The sequence below is a fragment of the Pundamilia nyererei genome, unplaced genomic scaffold, assembly GCF_000239375.1.
Source record: "Pundamilia nyererei isolate P.nyererei 1_Seehausen unplaced genomic scaffold, PunNye1.0 scaffold00012, whole genome shotgun sequence".
NCBI classification, from domain to species: domain Eukaryota; kingdom Metazoa; phylum Chordata; class Actinopteri; order Cichliformes; family Cichlidae; genus Pundamilia; species Pundamilia nyererei.
Genome location: NW_005187413.1, coordinates 3,653,878 through 3,673,674, shown reverse-complemented (window position 1 = coordinate 3,673,674; position 19,797 = coordinate 3,653,878). Strand labels below are relative to the sequence as shown.

At 38.4% G+C, this 19,797-nt stretch overlaps 3 protein-coding genes across 4 annotated transcripts in view; 1 reads left to right on the top strand and 2 right to left on the bottom strand.

The window, feature by feature from the left end:
- The window catches only part of uba7 (ubiquitin-like modifier activating enzyme 7), a 33,767-nt gene extending 32,539 nt beyond the window's left edge, over positions 1 to 1,228 (top strand). The window contains exon 24 of the mRNA XM_013908576.1: positions 355 to 1,228. Coding sequence (XP_013764030.1) covers positions 355 to 487 — 133 coding nt within the window. The 3' untranslated portion in view covers positions 488 to 1,228. The remainder of the gene's footprint in view (positions 1 to 354) is intronic.
- Positions 1,229 to 2,839: 1,611 nt separating this feature from the next.
- LOC102212195 (protein FAM212A-like) lies at positions 2,840 to 5,427 on the bottom strand. The gene is made up of 3 exons (XM_005724520.1): positions 5,323 to 5,427; positions 5,190 to 5,232; positions 2,840 to 3,945 (listed from the first exon to the last, which is right to left on the bottom strand). The coding sequence occupies exons 2-3, from the start codon at positions 5,190 to 5,192 to the stop codon at positions 3,016 to 3,018; spliced, it is 933 nt and encodes a 310-aa protein (XP_005724577.1). The 5' UTR covers positions 5,193 to 5,232; positions 5,323 to 5,427; the 3' UTR covers positions 2,840 to 3,015.
- A 1,375-nt stretch (positions 5,428 to 6,802) lies between these two features.
- The window catches only part of gnai2b (guanine nucleotide binding protein (G protein), alpha inhibiting activity polypeptide 2b), a 47,186-nt gene continuing 34,191 nt past the window's right edge, over positions 6,803 to 19,797 (bottom strand). The window contains exons 4-9 of one of the 2 annotated variants that reach the window (XM_005724518.1): positions 14,813 to 14,973; positions 11,684 to 11,812; positions 9,597 to 9,726; positions 8,953 to 9,106; positions 8,654 to 8,846; positions 6,803 to 7,998 (exon numbers count right to left, since the gene is read on the bottom strand). In XM_005724518.1, the coding sequence (XP_005724575.1) occupies positions 8,656 to 8,846; positions 8,953 to 9,106; positions 9,597 to 9,726; positions 11,684 to 11,812; positions 14,813 to 14,973 (765 nt within the window). In that variant the 3' untranslated portion in view covers positions 6,803 to 7,998; positions 8,654 to 8,655. Of the gene's footprint in view, positions 7,999 to 8,652; positions 8,847 to 8,952; positions 9,107 to 9,596; positions 9,727 to 11,683; positions 11,813 to 14,812; positions 14,974 to 19,797 lie in introns of those variants that run through there. The other variant, XM_005724519.1, reaches the window with a different exon arrangement.

The window sequence follows — 19,797 nt, the reverse complement described above, 5'->3', positions numbered from 1 at the left end:
GAGAGAGGTGCAGACTGCGGGCCATGTGGACAGCAGACCATACAAGATAAATGTCCTCTGGAGTATTCACTTCCTGTGCAGTCACCCTGTCCAGAGCTTGGACCAGTGAAAAGGGAACATAAAAACTTGGACAATGCATTTGTTATTGGGGTTAATTTTCTTCTATCTGCTAGTTATTAGTTATGTTTAAGATTTTTCATGCAATGTAAAGCCATGTGGAGATATATACTACAAAAGAGGTATTAGTAGGAGCACCTGATTAATAGTGAGAATATGTAGTTGTTCAACACAAACTTTGATTTCCACATTATTATTTAGAATAGCTTATGATTTATTTATTTTATTTTTTTGCAGGGTGTCTGATGTAGTGAAGGAGGTAACAAAGGAAGACATCCCTCCACATAAGAAGATGCTGGAATTAATCCCGTCATTTTCTGAAGACGAGGACTGCGAGTCAGTCCCAACGATCAGATACCTTTACTTGTGATACCATCGGCACAGTTTCAGTAAATATGAGTTTCATGGATCTGCTGCTGTGTAACAAGGGGACTTCTCAGGAGCTAACATTTAAAAATGAACAGATTTTATTACCCGAGCTTGATATTCGAATGATTTTCTTCTACGTTTTTATTCCTCGTGTTTTTAAATTATTGAAATGGCATGATTTTTGTTAGACTGCATTCTTTGTTGTGTTAATGATCTATGTTTAAAAAACACTGATATATCGATTTATAAATCATTTTACGGAAAATGAGGAATCTTGGCAAACTTCACTCTTTTACCTAAAGTTTTGAGAAGTTGTGAAGTTGCAAAGACATACATAGATAGATCTCGCACTACTGGGCCAGTGTTGGTAATTTGGCTTAAGTTAAGGTCATGCTGTGCACAGTGTTTATGGATACGGAAGATATACTGCCATATGTTCAGAGTGGAGAAGCCAAAGTCATTTAGCAGGATTTCATCTGTCCTCAGCATGCTTCTGTACATTCCCCGCCCCTTTCTGCAGCCTCAATGTTTCACTCCACACCCTCGCATTAACAGGCTGACATTATTAGCACGCTCTTGATGCTCTTGTCTGAATTTGATTTATATAAAGTGAATCAGCTCTGTAATTTTCTCTGCAACTACTTAATATATGTCTTCAACTTTACCTTGTAATTTGCATGATGATGCAATTTGCGATTACATTCAGTTGGAACAATAAAATGCCTCTTTGAGGAACAAGTTATTTCTGTGTATTTCATGAACAGACTTCAGTTCCCCATCATTTAAAATGTTCTTTCTCTGCTGGTATTGTGCATGCAGTACTGTGCAAGTCTCTTGAGCCACCTCGCATTTCTTTATATATATTGTTTCCGAGGAGCCAGATGTTCTCCAAATTTTCAAAGTTGCCTTGAGTAATAGTTCTTCAGGCTTTCTGAAGAGTTTTTAATTGGACATTGGATGCCTTTAACTCATTTTTAATTTTGTCCTTGACTGTTTTAATCCACATTACACTAATATATGACCTATTTCAGCATAAAAAGGCACCTAACTCAATGGACAAACTAGTGTAGTGCCTACATATAACTGACAACTTAGCAAAGAACAATTTCAATTGTATCTTTAGGCACTTTAGATACTAGCAGATTGTTGCAAACACAAAAAACATTTTAGTGTTTTTTGAATCTATGAAACAATGCCAACAATCATTCATTTGACATTAATGAAATTTTGCCCCAGCAAGCAGATTCCTGAAGAGCGTCTTGATGCATTCTCAGTCATCCAGGTAAGTAACTCAAAAGTTGATTCTGTTCATCTGGACGTAGCGATTTCAGTGGGAGAAACATTTCGTCACTCATCTAAGTCACTTGGATGAGTGACGAAATGTTTCTCCCACTGAAAACGCTACGTCCAGATGAACAGAATCACCTTTTGGAGATTCCTGAAGAGAAATTAGCTGAAATGTGGCATATCTCTGCAAGATGTGCAGTGTGGGCTTCAAAGGAAATTGGACAAGTGGAGGACAAAAGAAAAAGTGACAGACGTACGAAAACTATCTACAGCAGATGAACAACATCTGAAAGTCCAGCAATAACTTGACACAATACCTGAGACATGTCTGGCTCTTCAGTTGATCTACCTTCTGTTTGCTGTGAAGAAGCCTTCTTAAGAAAGGGAAACAGGCAGAAAATGCTAAGGTATGCTAAATTACACAAGAACTGGACTTATAGTTATTGGAAACCGGTTTAATGAACTGTCATGGTTTGGGACTGGATTTCAGAGAGTGGTCAAAAGTGATGGAATTATGAACCCAGAAATGTATCGTCAGAAGTTGATCCACCATGCAATACCATCTGAAAAGCATTAGATTAGCTTTAGATTCTTTTTATTTATTTTTTACCATGAGAGTGATGCCAAACACACTGCCAGTGTTGTAAAAGCATACCTGGATAGAAACACACATAATCCAGCAGTCACGAACCTGCCTCTCCACAGTTGCCTTATATAATGTATTTCCATATGCACGTGTTTCAATAAACTGGATCTAGTTTAGGCTTTCCTAGGAAAACATAAAGAAATGAGAAGAGGATCAAGACTTTTGAACTACACTGTGCAAGTTTTGATGCACACCACTCCCTTTTCTTAATCTGGTACAAACTCTGTGCCCTTTACACAGCTCCTAAACCTTGTTTTGTATTTGTTTTCTGTTTGTTTTTAACTAATTGATGTGATACAATAATTATATCAACGCATTTCAGTCGTTTTATGTCTGCTAAAAGTTGACACAAAATACTGCTGTGATGATGAAGCTTTAGGATGATTAAAATTATTTGAATGCAAAACATTGATTGTTTTTTGTACATTTTTAATATTCTTGTAGCATTTAGCACTGCTCAGACAAACAGGGACAGACAAATTTGCATTAAATAATAATACTAATAATAAAAATAATAATAATCAGCTTTTATTCCAAAAATATAAACACTGAAAAAATAATAGTTCTTTTGAAACGGGTGTCTGTAGGTACAGTCTTCAGATGTAGCCAATGATGTCATTGCATATGATGGGCTGCCGGCTCCCTGTCTTCATGAGAGCGGTGAACTGGTAAAAATCAGTGTCCAGTCTATGTAGACCTGTGTGGGACTGGTGAAAGAAAGGTTTGAGTCCTTGGAGTCCCACGGGACAGGACATTCGTTTAGAAGCCTCTGCACTCCTGCAGCCCTTGGTGGAGTCTCCTGGCCTCTGCCTCATCTCCACACCTTTGGACACCCCTGCAAGTTTTCGGCGCATGTTAACCAGAATGTCTTTGGCAAGACGTCGGCCTGCATTTGGTTTTTGTTCTGCTGGCTCAGGAAGCTCCGGTAGGTCCATCCAATTCTTTATTAGGTCAGCAAAACTGTTGTCACCCAGAACCAAGGGCTGTCTGTTCCTGCTGCGGCTCAGCAGCATTGTCGTCCAGTCCTGTTGCTCACTGGCCTCGAATGATGTCCAGCGCTCCAGACAGGCGTCTGATGTTGATTTGGGTCGGATACGACCAGAAGGTCCTCTGTTTGTGCGGAGACAGGCAGAAGAAGAAACTCGTATGTTTCTGGTCCTCCTCAGCACCACGCCTTCATCAGGCCAAGAAGCTTCAGAGTAACCTGAGTCAAAGTCCACACTCTTCTCACTGCTGGGAGAGCCCTGTTTCAGCCTTTCATGCTCCTGTTGTTCTTCCTCCTCTTCCAGTGGGCTGGCCAGGCAGCAGGCAGAGTCATAGGTGCTGGCTTCACTGGCATCAGAAGCACGCAGTCGAGTGAGTCGCTCTTGCTGTGCCCTCTGTTTGTATAACCGAGTGACAGCGAAAGACTGAACACATGGTTCGCTAAGTGGCCTCGGCCTGCTTATCTGCTTCAAATCCTGCAGGGATCTCCTCATGTACTGCATGTGGTCCCGGAGGCAGTCAGAAGAATCTCCTAAACACAGCTGCACAACAGGAGAGGCAGACAAACAGTTAGTGGTGCAAGGAGATTTTAAATAAAGTCTATTCAAAATTGAAATGTCCACCAAAACTACTTAAGTAAAGACAAGCTATGTTCATTCGTTGCAACAGCCAAGAGAGCTCCTAGGCCGCCTTCCAACATATCCCATCATCCCCTGGCCATTCTAGCTATATCTTGAACAGTTCAGTGTGTTATTTCCAGGACTCGGCCAGTAAGATTTTTACCAGCTGAGATCACTGTGCTCTCTGGCCTTATAAGAACTCAAGCATTCCTGAAAAACCTCAGCTTTATGGAGACCATCCCATGCAATATAAGTCCAGAAAATGAATTAAAAGCACAGGATGCACATTTCATACTGGGGAAAACTCTCCCTGCCTCCTAAATTTAGAGCGGAAGTTGAACAAAGTAGAGCTTAGTCTGGAGTGGAGTGTGAAGGCTCACATATCCTCTCTGGATTCCCCTAGTTCACAGGATGTGGACTGGCATGTATTATAAAACAGGAAGTGACAGCAACATTTTGGAATTGCACAAAGATCATGTGCTCAGTGTTAATTAAACCATCTTCGAGTAGGCAGTATAATTATATTGATGAAAAAATCCTTTAAATTTTAATCTGCACTTTGATCATTACAAAAATGAAGAAAAAACTACAATTTACTAAGAGTTTCTGGGTCAGGGAGTTGCAAAAATGCCTCCAGTCTAATCCGTAATGCTATTGTTTAGTTTTCAGGTTCTTACAATATTTGGCTTGCTGAGCTTCTAACTCCTGTCACTGTTTGTCTTGGAGTACTAAAGGTGCCACAATGCCATGATGTTATCACAGCTGTGGGTGCTGAACCATTTGGCCTCTGGGGGAGACTTCATCTGACATGCAGAGACATCCACTGTGAGATTCTGTGGTCAGTCTGCCACTTTTAAAATGCCCTGTTCTTCTTGGCTGCTTTCACACAATGGGCTAGAAGTGATTCACCCAGCTGTGTGCTTTTGGCAAAGGCAATTCTGGTTTGAATTAACAGTGACTTGGTGGATTAAAGCACTATAAAGAGAAGTTGGTCAAGAAATAAAATAAAAACAAAACAGAAAATAAATGCCAAAAAACTAGGATAAGCCAGTGTCTTAAGAAAGCTTCACATAGTGGGTTTACCAAGGGGTTTGGGGCATTTGTACTCTTAATGAAACTAATGCAGCACCTAAAACACAAGTAAACTAAAGAAAAAATAAACTTACCATTGCTTCTGAGAAAGTGAAGTTCAAAGCCTGTGTTTTTTTTTCTGCAAAAGAAAAGAGAGCAGTGGATTAAGTTTTGAGCGTGTGGCAACTACCACCCTTCCTAAAAACACAGCGGTTTGCCAATACTCACCTCTGTATGTGGCTCCAAATGAATCGCAGCACAATCAACAACAACTCCTCAGACGAACAGCTGATCGGAGGTTTGTTCGCTCTTTGTGGGTCCTCTCTCCTCTGAACCAAATGAAGCTCCGTCAGCGGACTTTGTCGATGCTGAGCTTTTTGTCGCAGCGAATCAGCACAGCCCATTAAAAAACCAGCCAATAGTGAGTCGCCTGAAATAAGATGCCCCCTGGAGTCATTTCAGTAGTTCCCGCTGTGCGTTTCACACCACACTGTTGGGACTCCACATCTGGAGCTCTTTAAATTAGACACCTGAGAATACTCAAGTCGTCCAATTGCTATTTTGAATTTTTTGAGCACTATACATTTCCAGCAGAGTTATTATAGTTTTTATAATCTCATTTTGACTGTTTGTTTTTTTTATCCGTTTAGTTTCCAGAGTAGTGCTGCTCGTTTCGGTTTAGTTGTTAGTGTTTGGAAATGTTTTTGCTATTTTCAGTGTTAATATTAGTCTTTTATTGTATGGAGGAAATATGCCAGAGACAAGATTTAGGAAGATTAGTATTAGCAACAAAAAATAACTCTGAGTTTTCAGACAAGTTAGAATAAACATGCCCGTTAAATACTCATGAGCTAAGTTATGATACAGTTTATTAGATTAACAAATACTAAAACTGAGGACATTACCTCTATATAACCCCCCCCAACTTTACAAATAATTTCAGTTAGTTTAAACCTTTACTAAAAGTCTATTTTTTTATTTTAGTTAAATAAAATGTTTTTTCTTCCACGTGCAGTTTTAGTTATTAATTTAGTTATAATATATATAATGAAAAAATAATGAAAAATTGTGATTTCAGTTGATAAACAAGCATTTAAAATACATTTTTTAATTCTCTCCAGAATCGTGCAGGCTACTAAAGGCCTAAAGTCCCAGGTATGTATTGATAGAAATAAATCTACATGTCGCCACCTTGTGGATCTTTTCCACAAAGCTTCTTCAGCAATGCGTATTCACTATTCTATTCTAATGGTCCTTTTGAAACGCAAAATATCTTCTGGCATGACTACCGCGCGTCATTATCTCACCTCTTTATATGCTGACAACACTCTGTATTGTAATTCAGCAAAGTTTAGGTTGCAGTCGCACTCATTTCTTTGCTTTAAGTACCTATTACATGCTCAGTAAAGGATGTATTAAAAGAAAAGAAAACAAGTTTGGCTTATAGCTGCAGTTTGTCCGAATGGTATTTATATAGTCTTGTTTTACCAAAATACTTTTTAGTTTAGTTGTATGATTGTCCTTTTCTTCTCAGTTTTTTGTTGATGTCTTTTTAATCAGCAAAGTGCTTATTCTATATTTTAAAGTTGCTCAATTCATTGTCTTTAGTGTCCTTCTGCTAGTGAACTGGTTAAAAAAATGAAGAAACAAAATAAAGTATTCTGATTTTTCCCTTAACACATCACACAGCAGAATAAAAGATCATGTGACCAAACCTTTATTTACGTTTAACAAGTGAATGACTTTTAATGTTAACAAACAACTATCATCCATTTGTCTTGGTATTGTGGTGCATCCTAAATGACAGATTTTGTGAACTGAAGTGGAGTAGAAATAGCCCTAGTTCACACTATGAAGATAGCATGTCTCTAAAGAACAAGTGTAAACAGATATCAAGGCACAAACATATGTAAAAAGACTTGGATTGAAATAAAAAGTACAGAACGATCCATGTTAGGAACAGACATAACCACTTAAAAATCTTGCAGATATCTTAAAAGTGACACATAACCATTTATGTTTTGTTTCTTTTAAGAAGTTACTTAAGGAATGTTAATCAGTTTGTGGGGAATACAAGCTAATCTATGGACAAGTCATGCAGAACAATGCACTATAGTACAAGAGTGAATATTGATTCTGTGTAAACATTGTACAAAAAACATTTTCCCTTCATCCATTTTCATTCTCCATGCTTGTTGGTTTTCTTCTAAAAAATAAGTTCTGTTTACAGTCAAAAGGTTCATAAAATGCCAGTTAACATAAGTTAATAGAATTTTTATAAAAAAAGGTTCATTTGACTTTATCCTCTTATTAAATGCAAAAGTAAAAGGCAAAGTAAAATGTAAACCTAAAAGGAAAACACAATAAGAGATCCAAATATAAAAGAACGCTCAATAAGTCAAATAAATACCAAGAGGTTCCCCAACTGGTCCACGAAAATGGAAAACACGTTTTTTGTTTGTTTTTTCCCCCAGTGTTTTGATTTAGTCGTTTGGTATAATGAGATTGCAGGTCTTAATTGTGTCAAACTTTACTCTTACAACAATCATTTATTGAAGGCCAGTTGGCCAACATACAGTTACACAGTTTCCAAATGCAATTAAAAAAGCAGATCTTTTCATGTAAGTGCCTTAATTGTTATTTGATTGCTTTTGTCAAATTAGAAAGTTCTTGGTCATATATGTGTACAAGTAACCCCTGATAAGGAGCAGTAAGCTATACAGTATATAAAAACAATAACAACAGATCAGACAGATAACGTGATGGTTGCAAAACAGTGATTGTTAAAGTTCTTTCAGGTTCCCCCTCTAGGAATCAGTTCTCTTATGGTTTTCATTATGAAAAGCAGTAATCATTCATGGCTATTGCAGTCACTCATGCAGTCTGTGTGCGTCGGGTTTTGTCCTGCATGAAAAGACAAACAAGTTTACATTCTTTAGACAAGTAAATGTACATAAAATAAAATGAAGAAAAAGAAGCTCTTGTTTCACGTTTGACTGATTTCTGATTTCTGATTTCTAGTGTTGATTGCAAATTTGATTTTTAGTGAAAAAATTGCACAGATCTTGAGAAGTTAAAAAAATGCAACGTAAAAAGTAATTTCACTCAATTTAAATCACATTCAAATAAGTCACTATACAAATTCATGCTGAAAAACTCAAAGTTCCCAAGTTCTGTCTTCCCTTTAATTTTCTTTTCAGCAGACATGAAATTAATTTTGTATCACAGCAATGACATTTGTCTTACTCTGGATAATCCACTGTTTACTATTGCCGAACAACAAGGCAACCCACTTGATGCGCTCAAGCTAAATGATTTTTGCCAGCTTTTCTTACACATTACTTAAGCGATGAAGCATTAAATTAAAATGTTGCCAATTTATTTCTTCACAGTGATAAATTATTACAGCTCTAGACTGAATATTAAGTTGTGCCAGTACAGACAATACATAGCTGATGAGATCATTAATAGGCCACCTAAATGACAACCCAAATGAAAATACAATGAATAACAGCCCATTAGGCTTTACGGTAACATTTCTACCCACTCTGAAGCATACCTTTAGAAAAGACCACAGTCTTTTAGGTTGTTCTTAATAATAACGTCAGTGACAGCATCGAAGACAAACTGCACGTTCTTGGTGTCAGTGGCACAGGTGAAGTGGGTGTAGATCTCCTTGGTGTCCTTTTTCTTGTTCAGGTCCTCAAACTTGGTCTGGATATAGCTGGCAGCCTCATCAAACTTGTTGGCGCCTGTAAAATATGATTTAGGAGACAAGGAAGCAGTTTATTATCAAGTTGAACTTTCTGCAGAGAATGATCACAGATGCAGTATCACTCCTGATGCTCCGCTGTGTACCTCCGTACTCGGGGAAGCAGATGGTAAGAGGGCTGCGGGTAATCTTCTCCTCAAAAAGATCCTTCTTGTTGAGGAAGAGGATGATGGAGGTTTCGGTGAACCATTTGTTGTTGCAGATGGAGTCAAAAAGCTTCATGCTCTCATGCATTCGGTTCTAAAGAGAATCAAAACTGGTCATGGCTCATGACTTTCACTACAGTGTAACAGTTCATCATGGCTGCCACCAGGGGACAATGTTCTTCTATATTATAAAAGTGAGGACAAATATTGCAGGTACTTCACAGCATCTCTTGGCCAAATCTCTCCTGAGCACTTTCTTTAAGCAATTCAAGAAATTGGGGTTAAATAGTTCATGTGCTATAACTTGAACAAATAGCTATTACGTCTTTTATTGCATAATTACACTTCACAGTGAAGCTCAATGAGCTAATTTTACAACATGGAGCTGACTATCATTCAGCCATTATAAGGAGGGATGGGAAATGGTACATTCCTTGCAGTGCAATATAATGTAATGTATCACATACTGAAAATGAGCCTGAAAGCAGATTTATGAAGCTAGTAAAGTGATATCATCCATACAGAAAGAGGCTCACATACGAGTACACATACACACAAGCATAAGAGGGTGGACTTTTCCTTACCATCTCCTCGTCCTCTGCCAGCACCAGGTCATAAGCACTCAGTGCAACACAAAAGATAATGGCTGTTACTCCTTCAAAACAATGAATCCACTTCTTTCTCTCTGAGCGCTGGCCTCCCACATCAAACATTCTGCCAGAGAGATCAAACAAAGGAGGTAAATTGTGTGTTTGTGTGTCTATATTTGGGGAAGGAGGTCACAATAAAAAAAAAGGAGTAATGTGAACCTAACAGGGGAAAAAACTGCTATTTCAGGAAAAGTGCTGTGAATGAAGGAAGGGCAAACTTAGAGTGACATTCAATGCCAGGAAATAAATTGGCTTTCATGTAGTTGTTTGGGGACCAAAAATGGTGAGGAGGTGGAGAGACGTCTGTCACATAGTTTATCTGATAAAAGTGCAGTGCAGGATAGAAGAGGCAGACAGGGTCCATATTCAGAGTAAAGCTTCAGTTAATGGAGATGCTGAGACTTGATTAAAACTCGCAGAAGAGAGGTGTGAGAAAAGCCTACGGAAAGATGAAAACAGTTCACCAGGACAACTACTGTATACATATATAATACTGGAACCCAAAATGAAGTTTCGACCAGACACAACGTGATCTAAAGCCAGCCACTGTCAATGGTGACAGCATCGGCTTCATTAAGGTGAATAGAGCAGAAACAGCACAAACGTGGCTTTTTTTGTATTGATCGCCTTCATGCATTATTTAGCTCAAATACTGAGGCTGTAACACAAAGCAAATATCAGAGATTATCAGGAAGCAGGTCACACCAAAGCCAAGTGGATACAGTTGCCTTTTTATTACCGTACCCATAACCTCTTAATATGTATTAAAAAGTGCATTAAAATGTGTTGAGACCCAAAAAGACAAAGAAATCTGCAAAAAACCCCAAAAATATAGCTCATCTTTTTTATCTACCTGCCACTCTCTTTCTCCATTTATACCCTTTGCACATTTATATAACATACTTTACATATTCACTTTACATATCTATGCATGCATTACTATCCCACACATAAGTGCTTGGGCTGGGTTAGAGCACATTTTATGTAAGACCAACAGTACTAGTTCTGTGCCATGTCAGACAAACATGTTTTATTAGTAAATAATGCTCTGGTTTTATTAAGGAGGAGCACTGTGGGAAGGATCTAATTTATTAGTCAGCTCTTAGCGCAATCACAGTAATTAAGCTTTTAATTGCTGGTATAATTTGTCTTCTGATGTTTTAACATATTTCAAGCCAGGAGGGTCACTTGCCTCTTAACGCTATAAAGATTGAGATCAAAATCAAGTGTAGATTTTTTGTGGTAAACTAGAACCACGTTAACCCATGAACTCTGGAAAATGTAGAGAAAATCAGGTCCTCTCTTGCCCTTTTCACAGTCAACATGGTTCATTTCCCTCATAAATCCCCATGAACTGCTGATGAGACACCAAACACGTAAAACAGAGCAAGAAATAGTTTCCTTTAGGCACGTTTTCATGGTTGAAAATAATCCTGTGCAGACGGCACTAACAGTGAACTCTACAGATTGATACTGCTCTATTCTTAGATGTGCAGATATCAGACATGAACTACTGTGGAGCTGGCAGGTTAAAGACAGTTTTCATGTTTGATCAGACTGAGCAGTACAGTTTCCACAGCTTTGCAAGTTGTGGTCGAGAAAGGTTCAGGGCTGCAGTTCACATCTTTCGCCTGTCTTCACACAAGGAAGGTCATACGACTCCGCTGTCTACACTAATTAAATGACAACATGCCCATATCTAATATTCAAGTGACATTTTTGCCTTACTGCTTTTCCCAAATTATGTTCGGCATCCCACTAAAAGTCAAATATGTGTGTCAGATTGGTGACCTATGACCTATGGTACCCTGCCTCTTGCCTATGGGGAGGGGGCTCAACTTTCAAGTGAGGGTCCCAGAACTCTCACAAAACAATGCAAATGGCTAAAGAAGTTTAAACGTGAAAAACAAACAAACAATTGTGACAAAGTGAAATTATAATATATTTTTTTCATCTATATATTTATTTTGTTTAAAAAATATGTCACTTTTAATTGACAGGTTATTGATATTGAACCTTACTTGAAGTGGAGTTCCTTGAAAGTGAAGTGAGTCTCAACAATGCCGGTTGTCTTAACCCGAGTTCGTAGCACATCTTGCTGGGTCGGAATGTAATCTGTTTTAGCTATCCTCTCCAGGTCATTCAGGTAACTTAAGACAGAAAGAGATAGAGCAAGGTTTCAAAATGACTTTACAATCTGCAACAAATGAGAGACAAAAACAACAACAGGAAGGCGTGTGGCTGCTGAGGCACTACCCAAAACTGCAATTTTTGAGTCACTTGAATAGCTTTAAACTTTTGATTTCTGAAGTGCTTTTAAAGGACGTGTGTAAATCGGGTCCTACAGTAAAGTTATAGTCAAATGCAATGTGCATCTTTCACTCTAGTCAGTTTAGAGTTGCAGAACTACAACAGAAAAATAAAGTTTCATTATTTCTGGCTTTTTTTTATTGCTCAGCTTTGCTATCAGTTTGTTTCACTTGCCACTCAACACAAACATCTTGTGGCCCATTTCCTCATAAATCACCACTATAAAACTGCTGACCAGCTACAAACAAAATTGATTATTATTCTCTGTAATGCGAGTTATTATATCTACAAACATTTCATATTTGCTATCTTTTCATGTGGCCTAAAAACGGCTTTTCTAGGTGTGTAACATCATGCTGATATTTAATATTCCCTCTCAGTAGATACAATGCTAGAAGTATATCACTGTGTTTCATCAACAGATTAAAACCTGCAGCTACATCTACATACGGGTATTTAATCCAACATACTATGTTCCTGTTTCCCTCAGTGCAGAACTCATGGCTGAGTTTGTATATGTGAAATTGGTTTTGCAGCATATTTTCCTCTTGATTGATTCTGTTGTTGTAAGATTTTTGTGCTATAGCGCCTCCGGCCAACGAGTTTCCTGCAGATGGTAACACTGAATATTGGTTGTGACTCTGCCTCGGCCGCACTCATTACTAAAATTGAGCTTGTCAGAGACCAACAGCTACACTGAATACTAGTTATCTGTTGGCTTAATTCTGCCTAAGATCTCTTTAGAAGTTATTTGTCTGCTTGAGAAAACACGTCTGCACATTTACTTTGCTGACCTTAATCATTTATAATTTGCTGCAGTACGCTGCTGCATCTCAGATGTCTTTTTCTCTTTGTCCATTTCAGTTTACCAGCTGTGCATCTCCTGCAATAGAAGTGTGTAATACTGCACAAGCTGTAAGGCTCTGTATTAAATGCATTTTTTTTGGGGGGGGGGGAGACGATGGCACATTTTCCATCATCACTCCAATTTGCCATGGTACTTGTGGTGTGATGCTTGATTTATATTACACCTTTAATTTTTGCTCTTATGTTCCTGGGTGATTTTTCCTTTTCCACATCCCTTCTGTATTTCCTGTCTGTGTCCTCTGCTTGCCTGTGTGAGTCCTTTGTCCTTTTCAACTCCTCATGATGCTTTTGTTGCATTTGTTTCCCTGTTTCGTTCCTTTTGCCTCCCTCATTTTGTTTTTTATCTGTGTCTTATTATCCATCGCTCCTGATGTGGATATAGTCTGCTTGTTTTCCCTCAGTCTTTGTCAGGTCATTACCCTCATCTCTGACTAGTTCCAGTGTTTTCCTCAGTTTCTTGTGCAAGCTCCTCACAGTTGGTTTGCTTGCACTGCTTTATGGATTTTATTGTATTTTTTTTCTCCTGCTACCTCAGTGCCTTGCAAAGTTCATACTAAAGATCTCTTTATTTTACTGCTTGCCTTCAGTCTCCCACGATGCCATCAACTGGGTTAAAAAATAAAATCTGATACCAACATAACACAGTCTCTACAATGTTAAGCTTGGTATAGGCCTTTGGAGTAAAATGACATCATAGCATGCAGAACAAACCCCATCTCTATACCCATTATCACATGATAAGAAATACAGTCATACTCTCCATCATATTATTCTGTTTTTTAAAGACATGTTGCCTTTAAGAGCAGTATTCAATATGAAAAGCATGTGGGGGAAAGGAAACATTATAAAGACTATCCAAGAAAGAAGGTAATTTCTTTTGTTTTTGTTTTTTATGTCAAAATTTACAACTCATATTTCCCACTTCCCCTCAGTCCTTTTTGCATTTTCTCTGCTATCTGACAGACTGCTGGTCAGTAGGGGAGTGTGAAAGCACCATGTTTGACACTGCCTGGCTTACACAAGCATTGCATCATCATCCGAGGCCAACTGGGAGCTTTACTTGCCCAGCCAGCCCACACTTCACAGAGAAACTGAGATATATATCCACCATTTCAATCGGGCTGATCAAACCATTCATGCATACTTAAGATGTTACAGAATAATTAATGAGTTAACAAAACCTATAACTATAACAAATGACTACAATTTTTGTTTTGTCTCACAGCACAGCAGCCATTACAATAGATTTTTTAAATGGCATGACAGAGTTGTTGCGGAAATATCACATAAAGCAACATTTCATACTTTTACATAGCGCTGCCACAAAATTAATCAGCATGTTCCAATAAAAAAATGATCACTTGAGGGTGTTATAAGAACTATCAATTCTCAAAGTTTACTTCTAAGCTAATTTTCCTTGAAGTAAACACATTTTTTTTTTAAATCTCATTTTTTCACTCCCCCAAGACAAATTATTCGGTGCTCTGCTTATCGGGTTATAGTATTAAAGAATCAAACCCAGAGAGGGAGAAATAATCACTAAATGAAAGTTAGTGAACAATCCTTCCTGTCTCTATGACTCCCAGGAGAAGTCACAAACAGGTTCAAAGCTCCCACATATGACCGAGGCTGAAGGGACTGCATATCCCTTCCAAAAAATAAATTAAAAAAAATCTCAAACTATAACTCTCTCGACCTTTATGCCTTTTGAAATAGCAAATGTAGTGATTTAGTTCTTAAACAAATCTTCATCTGTATATGAAAACAACTGATAAATTTCCCAATTAGTCACATTTCCATTTGTAGAGGATTAATATAGCGTCTGGTGTAAACAGAATGCATACTGACTGACGTACGAGCAGGAGAAGATGCTCATGGTGGAAACCTGAGATTATGCACAGTAAAAATCAGTAAATTTGCATTTAATTAACAGATCACAGCAGAAAAATATCCGCCCACAAATTCACACTCACTATGCCGCCGAGTCATTCAGCTGGTATTCTCGCGATCTTGCAAAGCAGCTCTGTATGCCGCTGTCACTCCACAGTCGCCTGATCACGTTAGCCAAGTCATCAGGGAGAATGCCCTGTTCCTCAGCAGCTGCAGCCAGGGCAAAGAGCTGCTGGGCATCGTCCTGCAGGGGGCAATAAGGACACAGGAGTGGGTTGTTAAGAACACTGCAAATAAAACCAAGGCGACAGCTGCTATCCTTGACACAATCAAACATGATCAAAGATCCAGTTGGTTCTTAAAGACAAAGAGTTACATGCTCTTATGTATAGGACATTAAAGAGTAACCGCTGTTACTTCCCCTTCTATAATGGCTGGGAGGGAAGTCGTTCCTGAAGCAAATTTCATATAACTGATCAAATGACAAAAACCCTAGCTGTATTTCTCTGGTAACTTTATATTTTAAAATTTCAGCTGAAGCTAAGGAATAAGGTTAAGAAATATCTAACAATGGCATTTAAAAATAGAAAGGATATTTCTTCTGCCAGTACAATCAAGAGGAAAAATTACAATGGCAATTAGCTGACAAACATGTTCTGATAGTTCTTGAATTCCTGCAAAATGGCACCACTTGAAACCAAAACATATTCTTCAGCTATGGAAATATTTAGAAACAAGCTAACCTGTGTAACATGTTAGAGAAATTTCAACAGGCAGTTACAATCGGATTTTGATTTAAATACTTATTGATAATCTAATACAACAGTATGGACCAATGTGAGCGATATCTCTATAGAACTGGCACAAAGAGAGGAAATATTTTAAAGTAAAGTGATTATAATATCATTACAACATGTGATAAAGCAATGTGGCAGCCAATTTGGGCTGACCACATGTAAGATATATGAGATAGGTCTGTATGACTCAAAGTAACAGCATGCAGGGCTGCTTCAACAGACTGTGGTTTGATTTCCTGCTGTTTGCCACCTTGCTTGTTTCTCTTAGTTCACCATCTTCCTGTTGGCACAATGTTAATTATTTTTCTCTCTGACCTTTATTCTCAAGGATAGAAATTCTAAGAGTAATAAATAAACCTTGGTTTTCTCTGCACATTTGTATGTGTAACTAACTTAATGCAACTGCAGTCAGGATTTTCTAGAGTTCTGAATATGTATGGCATCATCAAAATACACAAATGATTCATAATGAAACATTTCGTAATTGTGAATGGAAACAAACTGGACTGAGTAGAAATCTATTACTATCTCTACCTGCCATTGTCATCCAGTCAGTATACAATCATGGTCACTTTATTAGGTACACGTATTCAACTGCTCCTTAACAAAAATGTCTAATCAGCCACATGCCAAAAACCCAGTTTAGATCTAGACATGCCAACATAATCAAGACAACTCTCTGGGATTCAAACCGACAATCAGAATGAGGACGAAAGATGATTTAAGTAAGATGCTGCAAGGGCTGGTCTCGGTATTTCAGAAAATGCGCATCTACTGGGATTTTCCCACACAACCATCTCTAGTGTTTACAGATAATGTTCTGAAAAAGAGAAAATATCCAGTGAGCAGCAGTTCAAATGCCTTGTTGAAGTCAGAGGTCAGAGGAGAATAACCAGACTGCTTCAAGCTGACAAGAAGACAGCAGTATTTCAACAAATCTCTTGCTACAACCAAGTTACGCAGAAGACCATCTCTGAATGCACAACACATTGAACCTGTAAGTATATGGGATAGAGCAGCAGAAGACCACACCAGGTACTACCTCCTGTCAGCTAAGAACAGGAAGCTGAGGCTAAAATTCACAACGGTTCACAAAAGTTGGACAACAGAAAACACCACAAAAGCCTGGATTCGTCCTGCAGGGCGGTGTAATTGCGTGAAGGTTATTTTTATTTTTTTTTTAAATTGTTTGGGCTATTTAGTAGCGACTGAGCATCATTTCTGAATACTGTTCCTGACCCTGTCCACAAATTTATGAACATAGTGTGCCCATCTTCTGATGGATGCTTCCAACACACCTAGTTTCTTGAAACTGACAATGAGTTCACTGTGTTCAAATGACCTCCACAGTCACCAGATATTAGTTCAATAGAGCACTGCTGGGATGTTGTGGAATGGGAGATTTACATCATGGATCTGCAGCCTAAAATCTGCAGGAATTTTAGGATGCTATTGCATCAATAATAACCAAAATCTCAGAGTTATGTTTTTACCACCTTGTTAAATCTATGTAGTGAAGAATTAAGGCGAATTTGAAGGCAGAAGGGAGTCCAGTACTAACAAAGCAGCCGGTGAATGTACGTCTGTGCCTATTAGATGGTGATGTTTACGTTGGTTAAATGGCCAGCTTACTGAATTTGTGTATGTCCTTTATTATTGGTCCAGTCAATGTCTTGACTGGACCAATAGCATTACTGTTCTTTTGAAATGTGTTTATTTAGTGGTGCGTCACTATAAGTGATGCGCTCACATGCTGCCAATGAAATTGATGTTTACGATGGCTCTCTGGGAATGTGGCACATTTACTAAAACTCTTTCTGCTCTTTTTAACACAGCTACAAGTTGCAGACTGCAGAATATTAGACTCACACACACTCGCCTTATCCTTCTCCTCTTTGTCATTCACTTACAAATTTGCAGGCTCCGACTGCACTTGCAGCTGCAATGAATCACCATGAAACTGCAAACACCGACTTGAGTTTCATGTTTACTTCTATACAGCAGCATAATGTGTCTGTTAATGATCCTTATCACATGCAGATCAGCTGCTACAATCAGCTCAACTGAAATCCAATATGGGGCATAATTAAAGAATAGTATGAAAGCCATAAGCGTGTGTCAATTTCTACAGGGCTGCTGCGCAAGTATGGGCAGGCTAGCACACTAATTGCTATGTGTGGGAGTGCGAGAGTAGCATCACGTACACCCAGCCATTTGACAGATCTATGGGTGAGAAAAAAAACGTCACCACAGCAGAGTCCTTAATCCTTCTATTACAGCTTCACTTACAGGATATACACACGGCCACTGTCAGACCTCACCGGCAGCTTGTTTGAAAGTTGATAAGTGTTCACAGGGTGCAGGAGACTGCAACTCAGCATCTCTTGTCTTCTGTCTGCAGGTTTCAGTATCAAAGTTTCACGGATGCCCTGTTGTGTTTAACTTAGTGTGTGTTTGTATGAGCTGCACCTAATTATTTAGTGTGTTCATTAAGTACTTCTGATATGCTCGAATTGTGCAGTCATAATAATGAAGTTCGTTAATCACCTAATTAAAGATCTGAATTAACTGAGTCCAAATGCACATCTCGCCCTCACAATCACATCACATCTCTGTCCAAAATCCCATAGATATTAAATTTGCTGTTGGATGAACTACACAGACAACTTCCTCATCCGCACATCAGAGAAATCATTAAATATCTTTTACGTGTCAGCCTTTGAAATTCTTGTATGGTGACACAGTACTTAGCTTAAATGTGGCATTCTTTGCAAATCCTTACTTTTAAACAGAGGTACATTTTTTCCCCCCCGAAAGCAACTGTTAATTTTTTCTACTCAGATGACAACTGTTGCTGGCAGATTTTATCAGCTGTAGCTATGGCTAATTAAATTATTTTTAGATCCATGACTTGCACGTCGAAAATCGTCTCTGGCTGCCTCTCAAATATTTCACTCTGCCTCGTTCTAAAATGAGAATGATGATGAACTGTGAAGTAGTGGATTGGATGACTTAACAAAGACCTAGAGCTTGTAAAGCTCAAAAAAAGCTGATTATAGAGACAGATTTACTTGATAATTCTGTGGATTTTAGCACTAAAAACAACTGTTTTCACTTCATCACTTTTTTTTAACACTTATACATAATAAACAGCTTTAACGATGTAAGCGTTTGCCTCACTGTTTGAAATTTTGAACACATTTAATATGAACGTGTTATGTCCAGATCATTTAGAACATACCAAGAAATGGAGATCCTCAGGGAAACAATTTTTCCTGGGTCAATATTTTTTTTAACAACAAGTCAACACAAAGGCGGTTCAAGGAGAACTGATAAGCAGGTGCTTACCTAAAACCAAATATGGCTTAAACTAGGTGTTACTGCAGCACACCCAAGCGAAATCAAATGAAAACCGAGTTAGCGACCTGAAAGGCAAGAGCCTTCCAGAAGAAGAGACAGCCAGGGAGGAAACTGGTTTCTATAGATTCCCAAGCATTCCCAAGCCATTTCCTGATTAGGATCTGAAATAGAGCACTTAAAAGGCAGGCCTGCCAAAGAACATAAACACAAGACCTAGAGCTGTCACAAGCATGCGCTACTGTAACTCTTTATATATGACAGAAAATAAATAAATGCGTAATCAATCATCTTTAATATGTGGAGTCATTTAAACACTGACAAGCCTGTTTTCATTAGCTAGCCAGTTATAAAACCATTAGTTTGGGAGTGATTAGGTTTAGCAAACACTAACATGCAAAGCAAACATAAATGATGGGTAACAATTGTTACAAAACATCTCCAGACAAACGGGTTAGCAACAAGATCTTCCTTTTACAGTTGGGTATTCTTCAAAATAAGAAATTAGTTTGTGTTGCTGCTGAGGCTGCAGAAACCAGCCTCTGCAGTGCTGTTCAAACGTGCCCTGCTAGCAGCACTGAATTAATCCAATCTGCACCAGAGCTTTCAGTGGCTGCTGTTGCTCCTGCAGCAGGTATCCTTTCAGACTCCTCTCTGTCTAGTACAACTTTAAGGAGACAGCAGATCAAAGATGGACCAGATGGAGTCAGTAAGACAAGTGCTATTTCCCTGCAGGTTGCAAAGACATATCAGGAAAGGATTATACTGTGCTCCAGTTCTGTGTAACACCTACTACATAAATCTTACTGCTGATAAAAAAAAAAGGCTGCTGTGAACAGATGCATGTTGGAAATCACATGATACCATGTTTGTTTAAAACACTGGCACAGCCCGACAGTGGTATTGACTGAAAA